General features: G+C 38.1%; 1 protein-coding gene across 2 annotated transcripts in view; it reads right to left on the reverse strand.

The window, feature by feature from the left end:
- The window catches only part of ITPR2 (inositol 1,4,5-trisphosphate receptor type 2), a 589,849-nt gene that overhangs the window by 178,649 nt on the left and 384,017 nt on the right, over positions 1-27,183 (reverse strand). For both annotated transcript variants that reach the window (XM_025285009.3, XM_025285008.3), the window contains 5 exons: positions 11,727-11,835; positions 10,851-11,038; positions 4,963-5,146; positions 4,009-4,265; positions 804-1,004 (listed from right to left, as the gene is read on the reverse strand). In XM_025285009.3, the coding sequence (XP_025140794.1) occupies positions 804-1,004; positions 4,009-4,265; positions 4,963-5,146; positions 10,851-11,038; positions 11,727-11,835 (939 nt within the window). The remainder of the gene's footprint in view (positions 1-803; positions 1,005-4,008; positions 4,266-4,962; positions 5,147-10,850; positions 11,039-11,726; positions 11,836-27,183) is intronic.

Here is a 27,183-nt window from a genome sequence, read left to right on the forward strand (position 1 = left end):
TGGATCCATGCTTGTGATGGTAGCTCCATAACACCTGTGTGGATGTGGAGTCAATAAACTCCAGGCTGCCCTCTGCCCTTTACCAACCCAAGTATTCCATCTTCTACTCCCTCTCTGTGTCTGTGATATCCAAGAAAATGGAATCAGAGACAAACACTCTGGAAGAGGGAGTCGAAACTTTGCCCTGGAAAATGTTATACAGTCAAAAGTGCACTCTGTTTAGACTCAACCACAAGTCCTGAGTTTTAAGAATGGCCCTACAACTTAAGAGATTCCATTACTCTGGGACCCTGAGTAATGGTCCCAGAGTAATTAAGGCATTAAAAAAATTTAAGTAAGTAAGGCATTAAAAAATTAAGATCACTTAATTTCTGAGTCACAATCTAGCTATCAGCAAAATGGGAGCAATATGACCTATTTGCTACATTTACTGTCAATATAAAGATGGTAATATACACAACCCACTGCATGGAACACAAGACGCCAAAGGGAGCCAATGCCACAAATCCTGGTGAGACTGACTAAAGACGAAAACTGATCAATGATGAAAAAATATATTGTACTCTGATTTTTATCTGGGATGTTTTCATGGGAATTTCCTTTTACAGTGAAATTAAATTAAAATATGGCATAGTATTTGCTAGTCTATAATTCAGTCTTTGTATGCTTTGTTAGGAAAGTAAAAATATCTGGCAAAGTAAAAGAAAGATCTTTCAAATGCACACAAAGCTTGGCTCTTTCACCAAGTTGATCCTTTGGCTAACTGGTCAGAATAATTTTCATGAAGGACTGCTTTCACTTACCTGATTTTCATGGCATGGACCTTGGCAATACTCAGTCAAGCTCTCCAGAGTCTGGTTGACCAGCACTACATTCTTCTCGTTGATGTAGAGACCCAAGAGTCCCAGGCCCCCTGTTGTACTTCCACAAATGCAATCCAAAAACTGAAGGGTCTCACAGACAAGGTTGTAATTGGTTTTGTTGTTTTGATTCCTCAGGAAGTGCTAAACAGAAAAAAATATACCCAAGGCATTAAAAAAAAAATCACTATGCTAAATGTTTTCAGTTTTCTTTCTATGGGTGTTTTTTCAACTCAAGAGGATCCCCATGGCAATGTGGAACGGACCTGCTCTTTGTAAGGAAGTATTCACATTTATTACATTTCTCTTGGGATTAAGAAAAGAGCGATATATTTTTCAAGCATCTATATTTATCAATACAGTTCATAAAAAACATTTCTCAATGTCATTATCTTAAAACTATATACAAAGGGCAAAAATAATTAAGTAGCAGGTAAGGAGAAAAGAAAAAGGAAACCAGAAGAAGTTAATTAGGGAAAGAAGCAATCAAATAGTCAACTAAGCAATCCCTTATACATAGTGCAGCTTCAAATGATACAACCACTATGAAGGGCAACTTGGAGGACCTGTCAATATTTTGAGTAACAGACAACTACAAAGAGATCCAGAGCACACCGCTTGTAACAGCCCCAACTGAAAATCACACCATACCAATCACAATGGGACCAATTTAATGAATAATTGTATATACAAACACTGGAATACTTAGAAGCTATAAGAATGAGGTACTTCAGGGGGCTTTCCTGGTGATTCAATCATTGGGACTCTTCCTTGCAGTGCAAGAGATGCAGGTTTGATCCCTGGTCAGGGAAGTAAGATCCCACATGCAGTGGAGTAACGAAGCCCACATAGCCTGTATGCTCCAAAGCCTGCCCACCATAACTAAAAGATCTCATATGATACAGTGAAGATCCTGTGTGTGCAACTAAGACTCAATGCAGCCAAATAAATAAATAACTACTTAAAGAAAAAGGACGTACTTCAATATGTACTGACATACATATTAAACACATACATACATATTAAACACAATTTAGTAATAATTTAGTATTAACTTAGTAATAATTAATCTAGTAACTGTTGTTATTCAGTCACTAGGTCATGTCCAACTCTTTGAGACACCATGGACTACAGCGCAACAAGCTTCACTGCCTTCACCATCTTCCAGAGCTTGCTCAAACTCATGTCCATTGAGTTGGTGATGCCATCCAACCATCTCATCCTCTGTCGTCCCCTTCTCCTACCTTCAATCTTTCCCAGCATTGGGGTATTTTCCAGTGAGTTGGCAAAGGGATGTCTCTGCTTTTTAAGATACTCTCTAGGTTTGTCATAGCTTTTCTTCCAAGGAGAAAGCATCTTTTAATTTCATGGCTGCAGTCACCATTCAGTGATTTTGGAGTCCAAGAAAACAAAGTATGTCACTGTTTCCATTTTCCCCCCATCTATTTGCCATGAAATGATGAGATCTGATGCCATGATCTTACTTTTTTGAATGTTGAGTTTTAAGCCAGCTTTTTCACTCTCTTCTATTACTCTCATCAAGATGCTCTTTAGTTCCTCTTTGCTTTCTGCCATTAGTGTGGTATCATGTGCATATCTGAGTTGGTTGATATTTCTCCTGGCAATCTTGATTTCAGCTTGTGAGTTATTTAGCCCAGCACATCACATGATGTGCTCTGCATGCAAGTTAAATAAGTAGGGTGACAATATACAGCCTTGACGTATTCCTTTCCCAATTCTGAACCAATCTGTTGTTCCATGTAAGGTTCTAACTGTTGCTTCTTGACGTGCATGCAGGTTTCTCAGGAGGCAGGTAAAATGGTCTCCTTTTAAACAAAATTCCCACCTTTTAAACAATTTTCCACAGTTTGCTGTGATCCACAGAGTCAAAGGCTTTAGCGCGGTCAATAAAGCAGAAGTAGATGTTGTTTTTTTTTGAATTTCCTTGCTTTTCCTATGATCTAACAGATGTTTGCAATTTGGTAAGGTAACTACTAAAGGGTTTCCCAGGTAATGCTAGCGGTAAAAGAATCCACCTGCCAATGCAGGAGACGCAAGAGACATGGGTTCAGTCCTTGGGTCAGGTAGATTCCCTGGAGGAGGAAATGTCACCCCACTCCAGTATTCTTGCTTGGAAAATTCCATGGGCAGAGGAGCCTGTTGGGCTACAGTCCATCGGGCCACAAAGAGTCAGATACAAGTTGGCAACTGAGCACACACACACGGGATTAACAAACACACACTACCATATATAAAATAGGGCTTCCCTGGTGGTTCAGGTGGTAAAGAATCTGCCTGCAATGTGGAAGACCCAGGTTTGATCCCTGAGTCAGGAAGATGCTCTGGAGAAGGGAATGGGTACCCTCTCCGGTATTCTTGCCTGGAGAATTCCATGGAAGACGAGCCTGCTGGGCAACAGTCCAAGGAGTCACAAAGAGTCGGACATGACTGGGCAACTAACACTTTCACTTCCACATATAAAATATATAAACATTAAGGATTTACTGTATAGCACTGGAAACTATACAATATCTTGTAATAATCTTTAATGGAAAATAATTTTTAAAGATATGTGTGTGTGTGTATGTGTATATATATATATATATTAAAAAAACGGAATCATTTTGCTGTAGTCCTGATACTAACACAATATTGTAAATCAATTAAACTTCAAAAGCAAGAAAATCCTCTTCTATATTAATCTGTTTATAATAAAAACATATATTAACTGTTTATAATAGACATATATTAACTCTGTTTATAATAAAATATAAAGATACTCTGTATCCTCACTCAAGAAACATGAACTGAGTTGGCAATGATGAAGGCCCTCCAAGTCTTACAAAACCCTGTAAGGCACAGATGAGGCAAAACTGACCTTATTCAACAAATCTCGGAGTCCTAAAGTTAGATGATACCCACTGAGACTGAAGAGATGTGAGTTGAGAATGCAAAGAATGATACTGTAGGAATGCATAAAGGAATTTTCTTCTCATTTTTCTTCACCCAGATACCAAAATTTCTTCCCATTTCAGAAAAGCACTATTGTTCTTATTATCTCTCCAAAACGACTTGTTAGTTTTATCTGAATTTAATCACTAACATCATAGGCTGGATGCTCAGCTCTCACACAAAACAGAATAAGTACCTGCAGCTCCCGGTTATGATTCTCACAGAGTAACTGCAGAAACCTCAAAATCGGCTGCATGATGGCAATGGCAGGGCTCATTGTGACTTCCTCGGTGGACTTGTCCTCGGCATTTCCCGCTTCAGGTCCTGCACACATGATGTCTATTTCTGGATCCATTTCTCTTCTGTATACACAGTATGCTTTGGATGTGGCCGAAGAAGCTTCTGTTAACTGCCCTTTCATTCCCTCTTTTAAATGTAATGATGAATCCCTTACTGAAAATAAAGCAGTACTCTTACATTTATGAATTAACTTCCATTTGCTAATTAAAAAAAGACAGTTACCCAAATTCTCTAACAATTGGATTTCAAATCACCTGACAAGAGGTGCAATAACTTATCCCAAAAGATTCTGAAGGAGCAACCAAAAAATTAAATATGCACTGGGATATTTTTTTAAAAAGATCTTAATGCTTAGCCCATTTTAGAAGGGCTCCTGTCTTTCTGATAAATATAAAATTAAGAGCTCCTAAATACAAGAAAGTGAGAAAATAGTACAAAGTTCAAAATATTTATACAATTCGTTTTTACTATCCTGATGACTTTGTTATTTCAAATTCCAAGAATCTTTCATAGAGTTTAGTGCTATAATTCTGGTTCTTACAGTTTACATTTCATGAGTGTTCAGAAGGGATGGGTAGTTCTTTTTTACCATGAATTTCATGATGAAATCAAATATTCTCATGTCACTAGTTGCTTTGCACTGATAATTCCTTGTTTGAGGCAGACCCCACAGAGCGGTTTGAAGGTCAATACCATGACCACAATAATTCAAGGACAGTGTTCCATACACAGAGGCACAAGTGGCATAATTAGACTAAGGTAAGTGAGATGACAAGATAAATGAGCTCTAAAAATTGTGTTACCTTCTTTTCTCTTACTCATTCTCCCAAATACTCAACTAGTCCTTTACCTCTCATCCGTGGGCCAGACGTCATCAGTTCTGTGTCATCATCCCTTTTCTTGTTACCTAAGTCGATGGTGTTAACTGTCACTGTTGATCTTATCTCTTTCTGAGCAGCTTTCATTCGGTCGTAGAGAACTTTGAAGAATTTTTCTGATTTTTTTTGTTCATGTAACTGCTGGTAGAAGGAATACTGCAAGAAAACATATTTTAAGACACCAACCCCCAAGGGTGTTTCAAATAAACATAAGCATTATGGATAAAAGCCCATATTTAATGTGCTGCTCATGATTATTTCATAAACTGACAGCTTTACTAGTCTCCTATACTATTTACTGTGTCCTAATAATAGCTTATATTTGCTTAGTACTTTCCACTAAAATTCAACATAATTTTATGTTATTGAAGCCACCTTTAGTGATTATTTGTTTTAAAATTTCATAAGAACACTGTAACAGTGGTATGCAAAGAGCTCTTTAATTTTTATATTATTATGAAGTCATGTTTTGTGCAGTACTATGTATTGAGGTCCTACTATGTTCCAGGCCCCATGCTGTGAAGTGACAGAACACTCAGGAAAAATAGCTACAGTTCCTGCCTTCACGACTCTGTAATCTAGATTGGAAAACAACCACTAATTCTGTGATCATCCTGGTAAATGTGAGCCTACAAAGTTATTTTTCTCTTTACCTAAATTACTGTATATTTAATTTAGACTGTGTTACCACGGCAGCCTCACTCACAGGAACCCACTGATAAGTAGACACTAAGTCCCTTGGGTATTTTATTAGCTACCTTGCTTTGCACAGGATCTAGGACAAGCCCACCATAAAATGCATGAAGTGAACTCTACTGCACAATCAATAATGATGTGGAAAGGATTCAACAGTCAAAGTATGATAAAAACACATCTCTGGAAATAACAAACCTTGAGATCATCTGCCCTAATCATTGTCTGCTTGGAGAAGTATCAAGAAGAGGTATGAGTTAGGAAACGTGATATGCTCTGGACAAGCAAATTTAAGTTATTAAGACTAACACCATGGGACAGACACAACACAAACAAGAGAAATACAGTAAAAATAATTAATAAAGATAGTAATTCCAGTCACTGTACTGATATGAGAAGAGTTATATAAACTTGATAAGAGACAATGGGAAGAAAACATCTGAAGAAATAATGACTTTCAGATCAAGTAGAATTGACTATAATGCAATAGAGTAGACAATTTTGGGGAGTTTGGTTCTTGCAGATACCCTTTCTGAAAGAGTGCCTGAAACCATGACTCACAGGTCCTGGGACTTGCAGGTGCGAGTCTGTCTAATGACATCAGGCCTGGAAATGGATACCTGTCTTGAAATTTCTACTGTGGGTGATGCACATTCTCAAAGCGTTTTCATAAAGTCTTACAAGTCAGTTTCATACCTACAAGGGGGAAGCACTAGGTAGAGGGCTAGCAACAATTCAAGAAAGCAGGCTAAAAAGCCACAGTAACCATAGCAACCACAGTGCAACCATCAAGCTGGTCCTATTAATTCAGAGGATAAAGGCAGATTTCAGAGACCTCTATAGTCCCATAAATTACACTTATGCTTTAACCCTAATATTTTCAATACAATGGTATTAGAAGGCAGAAAGGGATTCCTATATATTAATGAGGAAGTTATAGAACATTGTGGTTCTATTAACCAAAGTTTTATAATTTTTATTGTTCCTTGACATGTATTATCTCATTGATTCTTTCAGGACAACTGTGTGATGAACAGAACGTGCTTATTTCATTTTATATATCAATAAAATAAAGTTTGGTGAATGTAAATGACTTTCCCAATATTATATAACAGTAATAGAGATAGGATTTAAATCTAGATTCTCTGACTCTAAATCACTATATAAAATGACCCTTTAAGCTCAAAATAACAAATGATTTACATGGACTTTTAAAAACTAGAAAGGAAATCAATCCTGAATATTCACTGGAGGGACTGATGCTGAGGCTGAAGCTCCAATACTTTGGCCACCTGATGCGAAGAAATGACTCATTAGAAAAGACTCTGATGCTGGGAAAGATTGAGGGCAGGAGGAGAAGCGGGTAACAGAGGGTGAGATAGTTGAATGGTATCTCTGACTCATGAGTTTGAGCAAGCTTTGTGAGATGGTGAAGGACAGGGAAGCCTGGCATGTTGCAGTCCCTGGGGTCGCAAAGAATTAGACACAACTGAGTGACTGAACAAAAACAACAACAAAGCTGAACAGTATGATTTTAATAAAGATAAATAGTATGCTTTTATAATATATATATAATCTCAAGAGCTAGCATAACAACTCAATCCCTCACAAAGGTACAGGTTTTGGTTAGGAAACCACCTCCATAAACTTCAGAGTATAAGGGGAAACTCCTTGTTTTTTTTCAGGAGCCAAGGTGATAGATAAACAGTTCCATACAGTAGAGGAAGGACTTTCCCCCAAGAAGGATGGAGGGTGACTAGAAATGAGAGGGCAGAGAAGAGAAACGAAGTGAGGACCCAGAGAGATGAAGTAATACTAGGGTGTAATACAGGGTGATCAGTCAGTGAAACTTCCCAGGAGTGAGTAGACAGAAGGATATTTTAGAAAGGACATTTAAAAATATTTATTATTTATTAGCTGCATCATATGGGGTCTTCTGTTGTGGCGTGCAGGCTTAGTTGTTTCACAGCATGTAGGATCTTAGTTCAACCACCAGAGATGGTTGCATGACCTCTGTGTTGCAAGTTGGATTCTTAACCAGAGGACCACCAAGAAAGTCCTGAAAGGAGATGTTTATAGCGGTTAAGAGCACAGACACTGGAGCCTGTCTGCATGGGCTCCAATCCTAGCTTGATTTCTAAACAGCCATGTGAGCTTATGTGTATCTCAGATTCTTCTTTGGTAAGATGAGATAGGACTCAAGTTCCTGCACAGGTTGTTGTGAGGATAAATCAAGCTAATACACAGAAAGCACTAAGAAGAGTGCCCAGTATTTAGGAGGCATTAAGGAAAGTTATGACCAACCTAGATAGCATATTCAAAAGCAGAGACATTACTTTGCCAACAAAGTTTCATCTAGTCAAGGCTATGGTCTTTCCTGTGGTCATGTATGGATGTGAGAGTTGGACTGTGAAGAAGGCTGAGCACCGAAGAATTGATGCTTTTGAACTGTGGTGTTGGAGAAGACTCTTGAGAGTCCCTTGGACTGCAAGGAGATCCAACCAGTCCATTCTGAAGGAGATCAGCCCTGGGATTTCTTTGGAAGGAATGATGCTAAAGCTGAAACTCCAGTACTTTGGCCACCTCATGCGAAGAGTTGACTCATTGGAAAAGACTCTGATGCTGGGAGGGATTGGGGGCAGGAGGAGAAGGGGACGACAGAGGATGAGATGGCTGGATGGCATCACTGACTCGATGGACGTGAGTCTGGGTGAAAACCGGGAGTTGGTGATGGACAGGGAGGCCTGGCGTGCTGCGATTCATGGGGTCACAAAGAGTCGGACACGACTGAGCTACTGAACTGAACTGAACTGATTCTCATGGTTGCTATTATTAGTGTACAATTTGAAATTATAATTTAACCATCTTCTTTCTCCTCCCCTCAACCAATTTTTAATTAAGTACATTTAAACATATAAATTGATTTATGTAGCTAAGAGGGTAAAACTTAAGAAAGGGCATCAGATCCCTAATTCAGGACTACAGAAGCTGGGTGTCAAGACAATCCCTGAACTAAGTAAGCAAGACAACAGTGGCCAATGAGACAATTAGAATCTAAATCCCCCTGGATTTTGACAGAAGTCTTGGGGAGGGTAAGCATTCTAGCTGACCTCAATTAGACCTCTTAGGGCCAGGAGCACACAGTTGACATCTGGGTTACACAGTGATGTAGATAAGTAAGAAATCTGGATAGTGTAAGGCTGGTAAACAAGACTGTCATAACCCATTTAAAAGATTTTCATAAACAAAAATCACTGAATTCTATTTCATCAAGTATTTGTCAAATGGCTATAAAGCTGTAGATACGAAGAACAAGACATGATCCCCCTACTTTAAAGAAGATGACATTTAACTGGAGAAACAGAATATCATATCGATAACAACCAAGCAAAGCAGCACAGGAAAAATGCCAAGTGAGCATCCAAGAAGCAAATGTTATGGGAGCTCAGATAAAGAAGTGGTCCCAAAGGCCACAGCCAAATAGTGAAGACTTTGTGAATAGAAATGGACTTGGACCACTCATTCATTCCGATTATTTACTGAATCCCTAGGCTGGGCCAGACATGGTGCCAGAAACAAGGGATGTGAAGATGGAAAACATGTGGTCTCAACCTCTAAGGATTCATAATTCACTAGACAGAGCCTGCTGTACTCATGAAGAGGCACACACACACACACACACACAAAATGCAGAAATGCTACTGCAGATATCTGCAGGATACAGCAGAAGCATAGAGTCACTAGTGGACAGAAGGCTTCCCAGAGAAGTTCATGAGCTGAGTCCTCAAAGAGGAGAAAGTGACATGAGAAATGGCACAGCACATCTGAGGAGCTATAAAGAGCTTAGTACAGCTGGTGCACAAGAGAAAGGATGGAGGCGGGGAGAGACAGAGTAAGAATGGAAAGTTAGAAAACTTGAAGAGACTAGATCATGAAGGAGCATTTACCTTTATAGAGGAAAGTGACTGACTTGAAGCAGGAGAAAAATATGTGTTTTGGAAAGATATCTTTAGAAACAACATGATTTTTCTTTTTTTTTTCCGTGCTTAATAAGATGTGATGTCTACTTGCCATGAATAGGGAAAATAGATTCTAGAATTTCCAATTAGTTGTTTGCCTTCCTGACCAAGGCAAACCTGGAAATACCTGGTTGGTGAGTGGCAGGGCCGGGAAGAGGAAGCCTGTTCCCTGGGAACACGTGCCAGCTCTCAGGATCACACAGTAAGCTCTGCCTTTAGGTGTGGGGAAGTTCAGGGGCAACTTGGCAGGAGTTTCTAAATCACGTGTGTGCCTTTGGGAAATAGTGGTGTGATCGTACATGCAGGTGAGCACACTGCTCACTGGAGTGGAGCACTGAATAGATGAACGATGACTCTCAAGTCACCCCTCCTGAGCTGAATGAGTAAACAGAACAAGAAAAGAAGGAATGGTTCTTCTCTCCCCACATCAGGGAAAGCTTCACCTACTCAGGGGCAGCAGGGTAACAAGCACCGGCAGATTTGGGGAAGAAGGAACAGAAGAGTTCTCAGTTTCTAAAAAAGTAACTGAGATGCATGGTGAATATTATCAGAACTTGTTTTAATGTCAAGTACTGTATGAGGAATTTATATATATATTACCTCATTTAATAAATGCACTTAATTCCTTTTTTTACATATAATTCTTGGATAAGTCAAAATGTCCTAATCTGCTTAGTCAGCCTAAAATTTCCCTAAGCAAATGAGAATTTCTGGAATGTTCTGCTTCACTGAGTAATTTGCAAAGTTCTGCTTCCCAGGTGGTTCAGTGGTAAAGAACCCATCTGCCAATGCCAAGAGACTTGGGTTCAATCTCTGGATCAGGAAGATCCCCTGGAGAAGGAAAAGGCAACTCATGCCAGTATTCTTGCCTGACAACTCCCATGGACAGAGGAGTCTGGCAGGGTACAGTCCACGGGGTTACAGAAGAGTCTAACATGAATTTGTGACTAAACAACAACAATGTACTTACTACAGCAAATCAAAAAATTTATAAGGAAAATGTGATACAAAGTTATTGTGGGTTTTTTTCCTTTTTGAGATAGTCATGAGAAACTTAAAGAAAAATCATTACTTGGGTTTCCAAGACAAAGAAGTAAGAAATACAAAATAACCAAATGTAACCAACAACAATGATTGTAAGCAGGTACCTGAGTTTGTGTGTTTCCTCCTTCCAGCAAGGCAATGCCAAGTAAGATGCCTTCTGAAAAAATTCTGTCATTTTTGGTATTCACTATAACATCAATGACAAGTTCAGATGCACCTTCTTTATCCAGGAGACACTGAATATCTGACATGGATATCCCCATCTTATCTGAATCTTGCCCAGAAAAGCTTCCTGTGATTAGGAAAAATAAATAAGTAAACCTTTGTCAAAAGGCTCAAATTTGTTCCCTGAACCCAAAATCATACAAAGGGTTTTTAATGTGCTTTATACTTATTTTTCCAGTTTTATTGAGATATAATTGATATATAACATTGTATAAGTTTAAGGTGTACAACATTAATAATTTGATAGATGTATATACTGCAAAATGATGAATACAATAAGATTAAATTCATCATCTCATAAAGTTAATTTGTATTCCTTGTGATGAGAACTTTTAGCACCTCTTTTCTTAGCAACTTTCAAATATGCAATACAGTACTGTTACCAACGGTCATCATGTTGTATATTACAGTCCCAAGACTGCTTTATTTAACTGAAAGTTTGTTCCTTTTGACCACTTTCACTTAATTTCTCTACTCCCCACTCTCTGCATCCAGCAACCACAAATCTGATCTCTGTTTCGCGGAGTTTGGAGTTTTTAGATCACATATATAACTGATTCTTTCACTTAGCATCATGCCCTGAGGTCCATCCTAGATGACACAAATGGCAGGTTTTCTCTTTGCTATGGCTGATGATGGTGCTTTTTAAATGAATCTTTTCACATTCGCGCTATTTTTAAGTAAAACACTAGAATAACACTGGCACACAGAGATGTTATTAGAATTTGAAAATAAAGGGAAAAATGGTATCTTGCCTGCTCCTTGTGCAGTTTTGCAGTAGGTTCCAGAGAGGTGTCCATTTATAGAGACTCCGTAATCACCTTTAAAGTATCGATTCAGGAGGATTTTTCTTAATGTATTACCCTAATAATAAAAAGGATAAGAAAAATTTTATTGTTCCTTTTTCTAGTAAAAGGGAAGGTTACCAATACATTAAAATGCCACTTATAATGCATTTTATCGATGATGTTGAACATGGAAAAACTAACATTGTATAATATTTTCTAAGGCAAAAATCTGCCAATATTTCCCATGAAAATAACAAAAATGTTGCCTCTCCCAGAAATACAGAATAAATATACAGTATTTTCAATAGAACAATACAGTCACAAACTCTATAAATTTAAAATTGCTTCAAAAGCTGAGGGTTCCAGTGTCAGTAAGAATATTCATGATGTCTAAAGAAAACACGGATTAATAAATAACCTAAGAATTGGAAAGGAAAAGCCTTCACTTAGATAGGCTCAGTAAAAAGAGCTAGACAAGTCCTAGGTATACAGAAGGTGCTTAAAAAATTAAGCTTGATAAGACAGGGTAAATTATATTTAAATTCCAAGAGCTTTATTCAGAACACAGTGGGCAAAAGATAGTCTATCAAACACACAATTCAACAATTTCTGTTTTCTACTGTTGATTGCTATTAAGGCTGACAGTCATATACTAGTTGGTTATTTGGATTTCCTCTTTTAGAAAGACTTTGTTTACCTGATTTTTTTCAATTAGATTATTTCTTTTGCTATTGACAAAAAGGAGTTCCTTATATATACTAATTTCTAGTCCTTTGTCAGTTATATATGTTGTAAAGTCTTCTTGTTTATTACTCCTCTTTCACCACTTTTCTTTAACGAAAAGAGCTGTTTAATTTTAATGTAGGCACATTTATCAGTGTTTTCCACTAGTCTTGTGTTTTTGCGTTTTTGTTAGAAATTCTTTCCAACTGTGGTTCAGAAAGACATTTTTCAAATATACTCTTTCAAAAGTTGAAAATTTTGCCTTTCACATTTAGATCTATACTCCAATTTGAATTGCATTTTGTGCCAGGTGAAAGGCAAGATCTTAATTTAATTTTTTCCATATTGACATCAATTGTTCCCCCATAATTTACTGCAAAAATCATTTTTACCACTTATCAATAAACTTCTATCATATACCAAATTTTTTTCTGTCTTCAATTTTGTACAGATTACAAGAGATTTTTAAAATAGTATATTTTGCAATATAGTTGCTTGCATGAACAGAAGAAATACAGATAACTCCAAATCTTCCATTTTATTGGTTATGATTTGAATAGGCAAGAGTACTTTTTGAAGTATTATGTAAGGACTATAGATTTAAACTATGACATTAACACCACAACTGCAACGGGAAGGACACTGTGGACCAAAAGCTTATGCATTGGCTGCAGGTCATGCAGCTAACAGGTGACAGACTAAGACCTGAACTCAACTCCTGATGGCAAAATGTGGCCATCGCCCCAGGCCATGCCACATGCCCGCTTCGCAGGCCTCCCTTTCCTACTGTGACACGTGACTCCATTGCACCTTCTCTCTCCCATGCTTTGGTTGTCCCTGTTTCTCCAGCCCTTCAGGCTTTGTCCTCAGTTCTCCAACTCTTGGCTCCCCACTCCCCATCAGCAACTTCTTCCAGCCCTTGCTTGTACAATCCCTTGGGCAGGTCTCACTGTCAAATGTGTCTCCTCCATCCTTGACCTGGTTCTCCGGAGCCTCCCCTTCTCTTTCCATCCACATTTCCTTATCTACAGCTGCAGGGTCTACTGGCAACTAAACTCAGCTTTTCACAATGGATTAATTCTTCTCTCTTCAACGTGTTTCTCTCTTAAGTGGAAGAAATTCAACTGGTTTCAAGGAGATCACATCATTCTGGTCTTTTAGGCTCCAATATCCCCCTAACTTGGAAATGATTTGTGAAAACCTACCCATTCTACTTTGTTCAACTGTTGGTTCCAAGAGTGTCTTCACACATTATACTGTAACCCAACTGAACTCTGTGATGATTCCTCAACCACAGTTTTCTAGTCTTTCTCTTTGTTCATATGGTATTCTCAGTTTGAAAGCTCTTCTTTCGTCTTACTTATGGACATATCCTTGGAGGAGGACAGGGCAACCCACTCCAGTATTCTTGCCTGGAGAACCCCATGGACAGAGGAGCCTGGCGGGCCACAGTCCATGGGGTCACAGAGTGAGACACAACTGAAGTGACTTATCACACAGGCACGGACATATCCTATCTTCCCTCTTCACTCTACAAATATTCATTAAGAATCAACTGTATTTTAGGCACTATCTTAACTTTATAAGATATAACCCTCCTCTTAGACACAGGTGTAAAGAACAGACTTTTAGACTCAGTGGGAGAAGAAGAGTGTGGGATGATTTGAGAGAATAACACTGAAACATATGTATTACCATATTCAAAATAGATAACTAGTGACAGTTTGATGTATGATGCAGGGCACCCAAAGTCAGTGCTCTCTCTGTGACAACCCTGAGGGATAGAGTGGGGAGAGGGGTGGGAGGGGGATTCAGGATGGAGGGGACACAGGTATACCTATGGCCGATTCACAAAGATGTATGGCAAAAACCATCAAAATACTGTAAAGTAATAATCCTCCAATTGAAATAAATGAAAAAATACAAATAATTTTTAAAAATATAACCCTCCTCTCAAAGAATTTACAATAAGGTCAGTTCCATATGAGAGGTCCATACTAAGACCTACGAAGTGCTTAAGGGGGAATGGCTGACTCAGAAGAGGTTTCACATGGCAAACCTCCCCTGCTAACTCAGATGATCATCCCAGCAAAGCTGTCTTGTGCACAGTGTGGAACAAATGTCCTAAAGGTCACAGTGCCGAGAATTCCAACAGACACTCAGAGCCTTACAGTGGCTTTTATTTCCTGACACTTAACATTTTTAGAACACATCTATTATTCCTCCCTATTTCATGCTTTCTTCATCTAAGATTTTTTCATATAGGGGTGCTATGAGTAAAGGTGATGACTAGTCTTAGAAGAGAAAGTGAGGTGTTAAGAGCTTATTCTACCAGTGAAGAGAACTTGACTCTCCCCTGTCAAACCAGAGTGGGGCACTTATAAAAGACACAAGAAACTAAAAGTTCTCTTTTTATGTTGAAAAGAAAGCCTTTTGAGTTGAAATAACTTCATCTGGCCAAAGAATGATGCTTCCAAAAGGGTAGGAAAAACAAAATAAGACATTTCTTTGGAGTCAAATGGACTTTTTATCATGTATCTCATTACAGCAGAAGGAGATGCTACAAAAGACCTTTTTAGACCCATAAATTATAAGGTTCAAGTTGTAACCTGGGGAGAAAAATGTGAGAACGCATTAACTGAAGTAATTTCTTTAAAGGGCAGCTCAGTTTGTTGTACTAATCATGGTTCTCACCTCTACACATGAATGGATTGCTTCTCACTCAAACCCTGTAACATACAGTTGGCCTAGCTGTAATAAATAAAACTGACAAATGTGAAAACACAGGACTGTTTTTCTTTTTTTATGGTATGGCTATTAATGAATTAATTTTTTTGGCTGTGGCAGGCAGGATCTTAGTTCCCCAAGCAGGGATCAAAGGTGCTCCCTGGCAGATGAAGTGCAGAGTTTTAACCACTGACTGCCAGGGAAGCCCTAGGACTGTTATTCTTGATATGACACAAGTCACGGTCACCTCCTGGAACAGAAACTGCTGTGAATGAAGCCCCAGGTCTACATCAATGAGTCCCATTTTATTCTCTGTAAGAGCCTTTTAACCCCATTACTCCAAGAACTCAACCAAGAGATAGAGAAACAATAGTTTGGTTTTTTTTTTTTTTTAATTTTATTTTATTTTTAAACTTTACATAACAAAGAAGAACTAGAGTGATCACGGTGGTGTGATCACTCACCTAGAGCCAGACATCCTGGAATGTGAAGTCAAGTGGGCCTTAGGAAGCATCACTATGAACAAAGCTAGTGGAGGTGATGGAATTCCAGTTGAGCTATTCCAAATCCTAAAAGATGATGCTGTGAAAGTGCTGCACTCAATATGCCAGCAAATTTGGAAAACTCGGCAGTGGCCACAGGACTGGAAAAGATCAGTTTTCATTCCAATCCCAAAGAAAGGCAATGCCAAAGAATGCTCAAACTCCTGCACAGTTGCATTCATTTCACACGCTAGTAAAGTAATGCTCAAAATTCTCCAAGCCAGGCTTCAGCAATACATGAACTGTGAACTTCCAGATGTTAAAGCTGGTTTTAGAAAAGGCAGAGGAACCAGAGATCAAATTGCCAACATCCGCTGGATCATTGAAGAAGCAAGAGAGTTCCAGAAAACATCTATTTCTGCTTTATTGACTATGCCAAAGCCTTTGACTGTGTGGATCACAGTAAACTGTAGAAAATTCTGAAAGAGATGGGAATACCAGACCACCTGACCTGCCTCTAGAGAAACTTGTATGGAGGTCAGGGAGCAACAGTTAGAACTGGACATGGAACAACAGACTGGTTCCAAATAGGAAAAAGGAGTTCGTCAAGGCTGTATATTATCACTCTGCTTATTTAACTTACATGCAGAGTACATCATGAAAAATGCTGGGCTGGAGGAAGCACAAGCTGGAATCAAGATGGCCAGGAGAAATATCAATAACCTCAAATATGCAGATGATACCACCCTTATGGCAGAAAGTGAGGAAGAACTAAAGAGCCTCTTGACAAAAGTGAAAGAGGAGAGTGAAAAAGTTGGCTTAAAGCTCAACATTCAGAAAACGAAGATCATGGCATCCTGTCCCATAATTTCATGGCAAATATATGGGCAAACAGTGAAAAAAGTGGCTGACTATTTTGGGGGGCTCCAAAATCACTGCAGATGGTGACTGCAGCCATGAAATTAAAAGACACTTACTCCTTGGAAGGAAAGTTATGTCCAACCTAGACAACATATTAAAAAGCAGAGATATTACTTTGTTAAAAAAGGTCCATCTAGTCAAGGCTATGGTTTTTCCAGTGGTCATGTATGGATGTGCGAGTTGTTCTGTGAAGAAAGCTGAGCGCCAAAGAATTGATACTTTTGAACTGTGGTGTTGGAAAAGACTCTCAAGAGTTCCTTGGACTGCAAGGAGATCCAACCAGTCCATCTTAAGGGAAATGGGTCCTGGGTATTCATTGGAAGGACTGATGTTGAAGCTGAAGCTCCCATACTTTGGCCACCTGATGCGAAGAGCTGATTCATTTGAAAAGACCCTGATGTTGGGAAAGATTGAAGGCAGGAAGAGAAGGGGATGACAGAGGATGAGATGGTTAGAAGGCATCACCGACTCAATGGACGTGAGTCTGAGTGAACTCTGGGAGTTGGTGATGGACAGGGAGGCCTGGCATGCTGCAATTCATGGGGTCGCAAGAGTCAGACACGACTGAGTGACTGAACTGAACTGAACTAAGAAAGCTACATTTTACTCTCTGTTTTAAAAAATGCCCTTTATGTTGCTAGAAGAAGGAAGCTATTCAAAACCAATCAGGGAGCGGAAGAGTTTCATGGCAGATTAAAATATGCACCCTACCTGTCATTATTTCTAAATTATTTTCAGGCAGATAAAATGAAATTGCAGGTACTTACCAGATTCATAAGCATCAAAATCCAATGAGCCACACTTCTGTTATCTAATTCCAGCCAAGTTAGAAGCATATGTTTTCTAACTATGTGAATTCAAAATGCCACAGAAAGGGGACATGGCTCCCTATATTCTGCTTTCTACTCTGGAGCCACACCGTCCGTGCTTCAGTCCCCTCTATGCCGCATACAAACGGTATGTTTTAAGCAAGTTACTTTACTATACTATCCAGCACTCAGTCCTAAAACTGTCAAATGAAATGATCATAACACCCTTCAGGGGGCTTCTGCGATGTGGAAAATATGTAAAGTACTTAGAACAGTTTCCAGAACATAGTAAGTGCTCTGTAAGTTGTGTATAATTGATGCTGTCGCTGGTATTAATACCAGATCACAGAACAGTTTACAGTTGACAAGGTGATTTTGTACATAGTTTCTCACTGTATACCAAACCGTCCCATATACTAAGAAAATGGCAAAAATAATAAATGGTAAACTAAGTGAAAATCCTCATTCATCCACTATTAGTCAGTCCTTGAAATTACATACTTGTGAGCTAATCTGCACATTACTTTGCCATTTAAAATGGACCTTCCAACTTGAACTAAATGGAAAATATTCTATACTGGTTCCAATTCCACAGTTTTCAAAAAAAGGAAACCTCGGAACTAAACAGGGCTTCCCAGGTGACGCTTGTGCTAAATAACCCACCTGCCAATGCAGGCAGACGTAACAGACATGGATTCGATCCCTGGGTGGGGATGATCCCCTGAAAGAGGGCACAGCAACCCACTCCAGTATTCTGCCTAGAGAATCACATGGACAGAGGAACCTCACAAGCTAAGGTCCATAAGGTCACAAAGAGTCAGACATGACTGAAGTGATTTAGCACGCACGCATGGGGCTAAACATGAATGAAGGATAGGCAGAGATGGAACAGGATTCTGTTTGTCTTAACTACCCTCATTTAAGATGGAAAAACTTCAGCTATCGCTACATCACAAGTTTAGCAGACAACAGACATTTCTGTTGTCCAGTACTGAGTTCTGACTTGAAGGATGGGAGGCAAGTATTTCGCCTTAACCTGTCTTGGGGCGTTCTTGGTGGCCTTACAGTGTTGACAGCTTGGAGGCAAGTCATTTCCACATATTCCTTTAACTCAAAGTAACTGTAGAATCAAGGTCAGAAATTATGGTGCCAGGGTTATAAATAATAGTCTCAGAGCTATAATTGCCACAGCAGAAATTTGGGAAAGAACTAAAAACATATTTTGAAAAGCATCCTAAAACTGAGAAGCTCAACTTCTGTACTTGCTCTTCAGCTTCCAAAATGAATTCCTGACTGGGCTCGCCATGGAAGGTGTCTTTATTGGGTTAGCCCAAATAGCAAGGAATGTCCTTCCCTCTCTTTTCAATATCAGAGTCAATTCCAGCTTTTCAATATCAGAGTCAATTCCAGGCCACAAGACATGGTTTTTAGCCAATGCCTTCATGTGAACACATCCCAGATGTGCTAAAGATAATGTAGCCAACATAACTAACAACCACCTTCTGAAATTGCAACAAAACATCTCCATAAAAAGAGAAGCCACAAGTTTGTGAAAATCTGAGAGGATGGGTTTTGCCCGGCCACTTCCTGTTGCATCAACTCTAATGGATCAAAAATTAAGAAGCTTAGAAATGACTGCCTTTCACAGATAGAAAGGATACCAAGTATGTATTAGTCTTAAAAAAGGACTAAAGATTTTCTTTGATTTTCAAGGAAGCCCAGCACTGTCTCATTAGGAGTTAGAAGCATTCAGAGTGAAGGGTTCAAGGATGTGATATTTGAGGGACCAAATCCACATTTGTTCCCATTTCCTTGGAAAAATCAGACACTAAAGTAACATTTTTCTACTGTGTGCAGTGTCCTTAACACACCATCAAAATATGTCCCACAACCAGAATCCTAGAAAACTAAGTCCTCAAGTAGAAATTTAAAAAGCAATGAAAATTGCAAACTAAAGATGCTTAATTTATGGTTTCTCCTCCAGGACTAACAATTAGCTTCTAATCAGCTTGGATAAGATCTACAAGAAAGTGATTGTATGTTTCTGTACCCTCTGCATAGTTTTATTTTAACATTAAACTCGGTATTAGTCTAACCGGTGCTCTCCTAACCTTTCTATTTAATGATAGTCTCTCTGATTAGATAGTTTTCCTCATTTGAATTCCAAGAGGTTAAAAGGCATATTTCTAATTTCAAATAAATTATTGCAACAGCTGTATCCTAATGGAATTACATTAAATGTGGCATTATAATCAACTACATCTTCAAGGAACTCCTTTGGGAAAATGTAGCCAAACTCCTATAATCTAGTTGTCTGATGGTTTAAATTTCTGGGTCACTGATTCCAAGGAATGTAAGCCAGTTCTTTCTCCTGATAATTTCCCCCCATTTTCTTAAGATAAGAAATACAAACTTCAACAGGAATAGTTATTATATACATTCACAGATACTCTTTATCAACACGATGACACAATCATGATAACCTTGAAAACATACTGATGTTTCAATAAATCTAGTAAACAAGGTTATGAAAAATAAAAGAATATAGAAAAATTTTAAAACCAATTATTCATACACCAGAATGACAGTCTATTTCCATCTCCTTTCTTCCCTTTTTTACTCCTTGTTAAGACATATTATATTTCTACCATGTGTCAGGCACTAGGAAAGGGGCTGTGAAGAGCAATTTGGCAGCATATGCTAAAATAATTTTCAAATATGTACAGCTGAAACATATGGCACTGTTTTTCAAAATAAATAATTGTCACCAGACCATTTGATTCCATTTGTGAAATTTGAACATTTAAACAGTAAAGGATGATATTTAAACATTTAATGATGATACTGGAGGAAAGAGTGGCAAGTCATCATTCTGGGTTTATCAACTATCAACCGGCTCTAGAAAAACAAGGTTGCTAAGAACACTGTTTTAGAGAATGAGTTTGTGCCACATAACTAGTGAGAAGTAAAGGAAACTATTTATCTTCTCTGAGGTTTAATAAAAGCCTCTCAGTATTTGGTTTCCAGGAAGTACACAGACTGACATGAAACTCAACAGCATCGTATACCTCCTCACCCATTTTAATACAGGGTCTGTTTAAATTCTAAGGGTTGAGAACTTATTCAACCCTTCACTCACAGTACTGAAAATGGATCTTTCTGCTTATAATTGTTCACTTTTCTGGGTAAGAAGTCTTATTCTCATCTCCAGAACATAAAGAGCTGAGAGAAGAATAAATAAGCAAGTGACAAGCAGAGGAGCCTTAAATACCATTTCCCTATTGAAGCAAAACTCCTAGATTCACACATCATAAATCACTACCTCATAAAATTACACTCAAATGGCAGTGCATACAACCACTGAAGTTAAGCCCACAATCTCCTGGTAAACAGTGCAGAAACTACCTGTTACTGAGAAAATGGAATCAATATGCTGCTGATGCAAGCATGAGCACTCACAGTGAAGACCAGGAAAAATGGAATTTCTTATGGTTAATTTCAAAGCTCCTGTAAAAGCTTTGTATACCTGAAGGATGACATGGCCAAGTATAGATCAATAAAGATTCAGCCTATGGAGGTCTCAGAGAACACAAGAGAACAAAGCAAGATGGGAGAGGAGATGGAAATAATTGAGAGACTTGAACTTGATCTGAATGTGAAGTACAAGTGAAGAGTTTCCCTCTTGGACAATGGGAAGAATCATATCTGTTTTAGATCCTCCAGTGCTGTGATTCCTCTCATATTTCCGCAATCACTTGGTAAAGACTGTTACATAGGTACAACTTTGCAAGATGGAGTACCAAGTGGTAAGGAACAATATATAAGTTATTGAAAATCAACCTCTATCTCACACAATCCACAAAAAATCAATTTCAGGTGGATTCAAGATTTAAATATGAATGAAAAAACTATAACACTTAACACTTTCAGAGGTCTATGTAGGAGAAAGTATATTTATGACAAAGGGGTAGGAGAGAACTTCTTAAATAAGAACCAAAATCTGCAAACTATAAAAGACTACAGTATAAAAGACTACAAAATTAAGAGCTTCCATTTATCAAAAGACATTGTTAAAACCACTCAGAAAAGATAATATATATATATAATATTTAAAGAATTCTTGCACACTAGGAAAAAAGCATAAACCATCCAAAAGAAAATAAAAATCTCAAACAGGCACGTTATAGAAGAGAGAAGCCAAACAGCCCCCCAAAATGCATACAAAAATAAACAACCAACCTCACAAGGAAGTAGAGAAATGAAAATTTAAACTGCAGTAGGTGCACTGGGACGACCCAGAGGGATGGAATGGGGAGGGAGGAGGGAGGAGGGTTCAGGATGGGGAACACATGTAAACCTGTGGCAGATTCATTTTGATATTTGGCAAATCTAATACAGTTATGTAAAGTTTAAAAATAAAATAAAATAAAAAAAAAAAAACAAAAAAAAAAAAAAAAAAAAAAAAAAAGAGACTTCTCATTCACAAGACTGGCAAAATTTTAAAATTCTTTCAACATCAACTTTCTACAAAGATGTGAGCAAAAAGAACACTGGGAGTTGAGCAATTGGTGTAACTACTTTGAAAAATAATTTTATATTTTCAGTGAAGCTAATGATGTACAGATGAAAAACAACAACAACAAAAACAAACAAACAAAACAAACAAAAAAAAAAAAACAAAGCAAAACAAAAAGAGAAAAGAGAGAGAGGAAAGACCAGCATGTTCCAGCCCTATACTCACCTTGCTGTTTCTATGGATATTATGTTATGTTGTCAGCGCAGTTGTGAGTTGCAAGCTGTGATCTACCTATCTACAACCAAGAGGGTTTGGCTCACTGGGCAGTGAGAGGGGCACAGAACTTGGCAAAGTTGTTGAGGGAACAAGATGGTAGAAGAATCAACCCCTTCAGAGAAAAAGAGAGAGAGAATCCTCACCCCTTTCTCCCAAAAATACTGGAATGGAATTAGCCTTAAAAGGGAAGGAGAAAACTACCACTTGCATTACTTACCAATCAGTGCAAATATTTTGACAAAAGAAGTATGAAGGCAACGTTTTATAAGTTCAGAAAATATTTAGAAGTTCCTTAGATTTATGGAGTCAATGGAATGAAGAGGAGCTCTACAAAGCCACAACGTCAAGGTAAGCTCTTGAAAATTAAAAGAGATATCTATCAACACACAGTCTAACACATAATAATGAAATTTAGAAAGTGCTCAGCATTGGAAAGCTGTACACTTAGTGAAAATGATAATGTTCTGGAAACCAACATAATTAGTTTGGATCTGGGTTCTGCCACTGGCTTTGTGATCTCAAGAATTTTATTTACCTGGCCCTGGACTCAGTTTCCCCATCTTTGAATAATAATATCTATGCTGCAGGGCTATTTTCAGAATTAAAGATTGTATATGGAAAGCGTATGTTCTTAGCCCATGCTGCTGCTGCTAAGTCACTTCAGTCGTGTCCGACTCTGTGCGACCCCATAGACGACAGCCCACCAGGCTCCCCCATCCCTGGGATTCTCCAGGCAAGTGCTAAATAGACAGTTATTATAATATTGTGTTTAACATTAAAAAATAAGCTTCAATTGAGAAAGATTTGCACAAATAGCATATAAGGCGATGGCACCCCACTCCAGTACTCTTGCCTGGAAAATCCCATGGACGGAGGAGCCTGGTGGGCTGCAGTCCATGGGGTCACGAAGAGTCGGACACGACTGAGCGACTTCCCTTTCACTTTTCACTTTCATGCATTGGAGAAGGAAATGGCAACCCACTCCAGTGTTCTTGCCTGGAGAATCCCAGGGACGGGGGAGCCTGGTGGGCTGCCGTCTATGGGGTCGCACAGAGTCGGACACGACTGAAGTGACTTAGCAGCAGCAGCAGCAGCAGCTCCACAAAGATACCCACAGTTTTAACTGCTGACCTAAGTATCCAGCTCCAACTTTCTATAAATGTTTAAGAGAAGGCAAATGAAAACCAGCATTCATTTTGTAGAAGATCGCTTTGAAGCCCACTTGATCAGTGTGTTATGGTTTCATAAAAACAATACATTAACACGCGTGAGTTTCAAGTGTCCCTAGTGCAGGTACAAAGCAGAACTCTTCCCAAAGCCAATGGTCTCATGTTCCATTAGGGAAAAAGAAAAAGAACAGTATTTCATCCTAGTATTTGTTTTAACATAAGAAACGTAAGAAAAATATTTTAAACATTTATAAAATTATCATTTCAATATATGGCAAAACCAATACAATATTGTAAAGTTAAAAAATAAAATAAAATTAAAAAAAAAATTATCACACAATGTCCATTAGGAAAGACTGCTTGCTAACTAGTCTCCCCACACGCACTTGGTGCCCCTGTAATTCATTCTCTGATATTCAGAGGGCTGTGAAACAACAGAGGACTATAGTGAATATACACAAACACATAAAAATGCCTACAAATTGATGAGAAAAGATCTCGTAAAAAGTGACAAAGAATTGAACTGGCATTTCATGTAAGAAAATACATATGGCCAATAAGCATGAAAAAATGCTCACCTTTATTAGTAATTAGGGAATATAAACTAAGTCTGTGTTGAAAAAGAATACATATATACATATACATGTGTGTGTGTGTGTGTGTGTATATATATATATATATATATATATATATATATATATATGAATCACTGTTCTGCACACCTGGAACTAACACAGCATTTTAAATCAGTTATACTTTATTTAAAAACAGAAATACCAAAAAGACTATCATAAGCCACCATTTTACAACCACTAGATTGGCAAAAATTAGGAAGTCTGACAAAATGAGTGCTGAAGAGGACGTGAATCAGTTATGGAAATGAAAACTGGTACAACCAGTTTACAAAACGTGTTCTCACCTGGTAGTTACATTCCCAAGGAAATGTGCTCCAGAAGATACACAGTACCACACCCTAGCCATTTATATTAGCACTGATAGCAAAACAAACAGGCAAAAATTAAACAAAAACACTGCAATCAATCCAAATATCCACTGACATGAAAATGGATCAGTAAACTGTTGTACATTCCCAGACTGGAATAAAATAAATGGAATAAATATGAAAGAACTAGAGCCTCACAGCAATACCCAACAGCCTTGAAGAATTTCAGAAACATGATGTTGAGAGGGAAAAAAATGTCCTAGAAGACATGAAATGCAATATTAAAAATGAGAGGTACCAGTTTACCAGTGGCCTCTGGAAGATGAAGCCAAAACACATATGTAGATACATGCTCTTCTTCGTTTGCTGGGGGATTCACACGACTTCATTACATTATTGTGCTTTATAATTTAAAGTGATGGTGTATATATTATCTCATACAAAGTCAATATTATATTTAAAGAAAAATTCAATAAATGTTAAACATCATGATAGTTTGCATGTCATCTTCTGTCATGCATGTTTGTTATCTCTTTCTACTAGATTCTGAAAACCTTTTTTTTTTTCTCCTTTTGCCATTTTTTTTCCTTCTGGCTGATCATCAACTCCAACATCTAGTGCAAAAGCTGGCACACTAAGTACTCAATAAAAACTTTTGAATGAATGTATAAACCACTGATTCTGAATGAGAGAGCACTATTTACCAAAAAATAGTCACACTGAGTACAGTCTGTTTAAGGACTGCAATATTTGATGTCTGCCATGCCTTACAACTTTGGAAGATATTTGAATTATATTTAAAGTTACTTACATATTAAATATTTTCAATACACAAACTCATTAACTGTGCTTCCAGGTCAGAAAGAAGGAAGTTATGTTGGAATCCAAGAAGCAAAATATTAGCCTACCAAAAAGAAAAGGTGAACAATTCTAACATTCAGTCTGAAAAATTTGAAGGTAAAATGTTGATCAATGATTGTGATATGGTCTAATGCAAGAAAATACACTAATGTGCTAAAAGTCTAGTCCAAATTATTCCCTTGTCACCATACATCTAATGAAATAGGCTTTTTGTATTTACTGAAAAACATTCGTATTTACTGAAAAACCTTGATGCTATATCCAGTCAACAGTCTTATGGACTCTGTGGGAGAGGGAGAGGGTGGGAAGATTTGGGAGAATGGCATTGAAACATGTAAAATATCATGTATGAAACGGAAAAAAAAAAAAGGCTATGGTTTTTCCAGTAGTCATGTACAGATGTGAGAGTTGGACTATAAAGAAACCTGAGCACCGAAGAATTGATGCTTTTGAAATATGGTGTTTGAGAAGACTGGAGAGCCCCTAGGACTGCCAAGGAGATCCAACCACTCCAACATAAAAGAGATCAGTCCTGAGTGTTCATTGGAAGGACTGATGTTGAAGCTGAAACTCCAATACTTTGGCCACTTGATGCGAAGAGCTGACTCATTTGAAAATGAGTCACCCTGATGCTGGGAAAGATTGAGGGCAGGAGGAGAAGGGGACAACAGAGGATGAGATGGTTGGATGGCATCACCAACTCGAGTAATCGACATGAGTTTGGGTAAACTCTGGGAGTTGGTGATGGACAGGGAAGCCTGGCGTGCTGCAGTCCATGGGGTCGCAGAGAGTCGGACACGACTGAGTGACTGAACTGAACTGAACTGAATACATCATTGCAAGGATCTGACTGAGTAACATAATTCTTAATATTATGTAAGCGTGTCCCTTAAAAAGATACTATTTTCTTTTAAAAATATTATATTTGGTGTGCCATAATTTATAAAAGATAAAAAATAATTTTTTCTAACTCATTTTCCCCTTATCAAATTAAAATCATTTTTTCTTAGTGTTTGCTGTTATGACAATAAAAATTATGTAGGTCTAGTTTTGATGGTTTCCTGCATCTAAGTGTCCATGAGACCATATACCTTGCCTATTTTAATATAAGCAAGCATCTGCTTATATGTCCCAACTATGTTCTAGAAGTTAACCATAGTTTTCAAAGAATTCCACAATGAAACACTATGAGACAATGATTTAGAACTGGTAGAAACTAGGAATTCCATAAATATTCAACCACATTTTAAAGTACCAATACAATTATTACCAAAAGAAAAGAGATTTCAGTTCAAACAAACCTAAACATGCCTGAGCTGATTAAAAGACAAAGTGTCAAATGCCTACTTTAGGAAGAGACTTTTTCAGTCTTTGACTCAGCTTATTACAGTCTTTGAACACTATTTTGAAAGTCATTTATTCCCTCTGGCATATACTATGGCAGAAAATTCACTATCTTATACATCCCAAACTGTTAACTGGAATTCAAGCCACTAAGAAAGTAACACTTTATGTCTGAAGTGAAGTGTTAGTCACTCAGTTGTGTCCCCACTCTTTGTAACGCCATGGTCTGTAGGCCACCAGGCTCCTCTGTCCATCCCATGGACTTCAGCCTGCCAGGCTCCTCTGTCCATGGAATTTTCCAGGCAAGAATACTGGAGTATATAGCCATTCTCTTCTCCAGGGGATCTTCTCAACCCAGGGATCAAACCCAGGTCTACTGAATTAAAGGCAGATTATTTACCATCTGAGCCACTAGGCTGTCGAGTAACATGCAAAGTACTTCTGCTGTTATGGAAGCCGAGCTGCTTGGCAGGGCTGGGGTGTAAGGGATCTGCATTATAGACACTTACACAGGCTCGTGAATCACCTGTCCAGTTAGTTTTGGAAAAGAACAAAGCAAAGTATTTTCATGGTGAAAACGCAATCTTCAAAATTTTGACTTGAGGTAAAACAGCTACTTTCAATTAGTAACTTAAATAGGACATGGAAAATAA

Source organism: Bubalus bubalis, chromosome 4 (genome assembly GCF_019923935.1).
Source record: "Bubalus bubalis isolate 160015118507 breed Murrah chromosome 4, NDDB_SH_1, whole genome shotgun sequence".
In the NCBI taxonomy this organism is placed as follows: domain Eukaryota; kingdom Metazoa; phylum Chordata; class Mammalia; order Artiodactyla; family Bovidae; genus Bubalus; species Bubalus bubalis.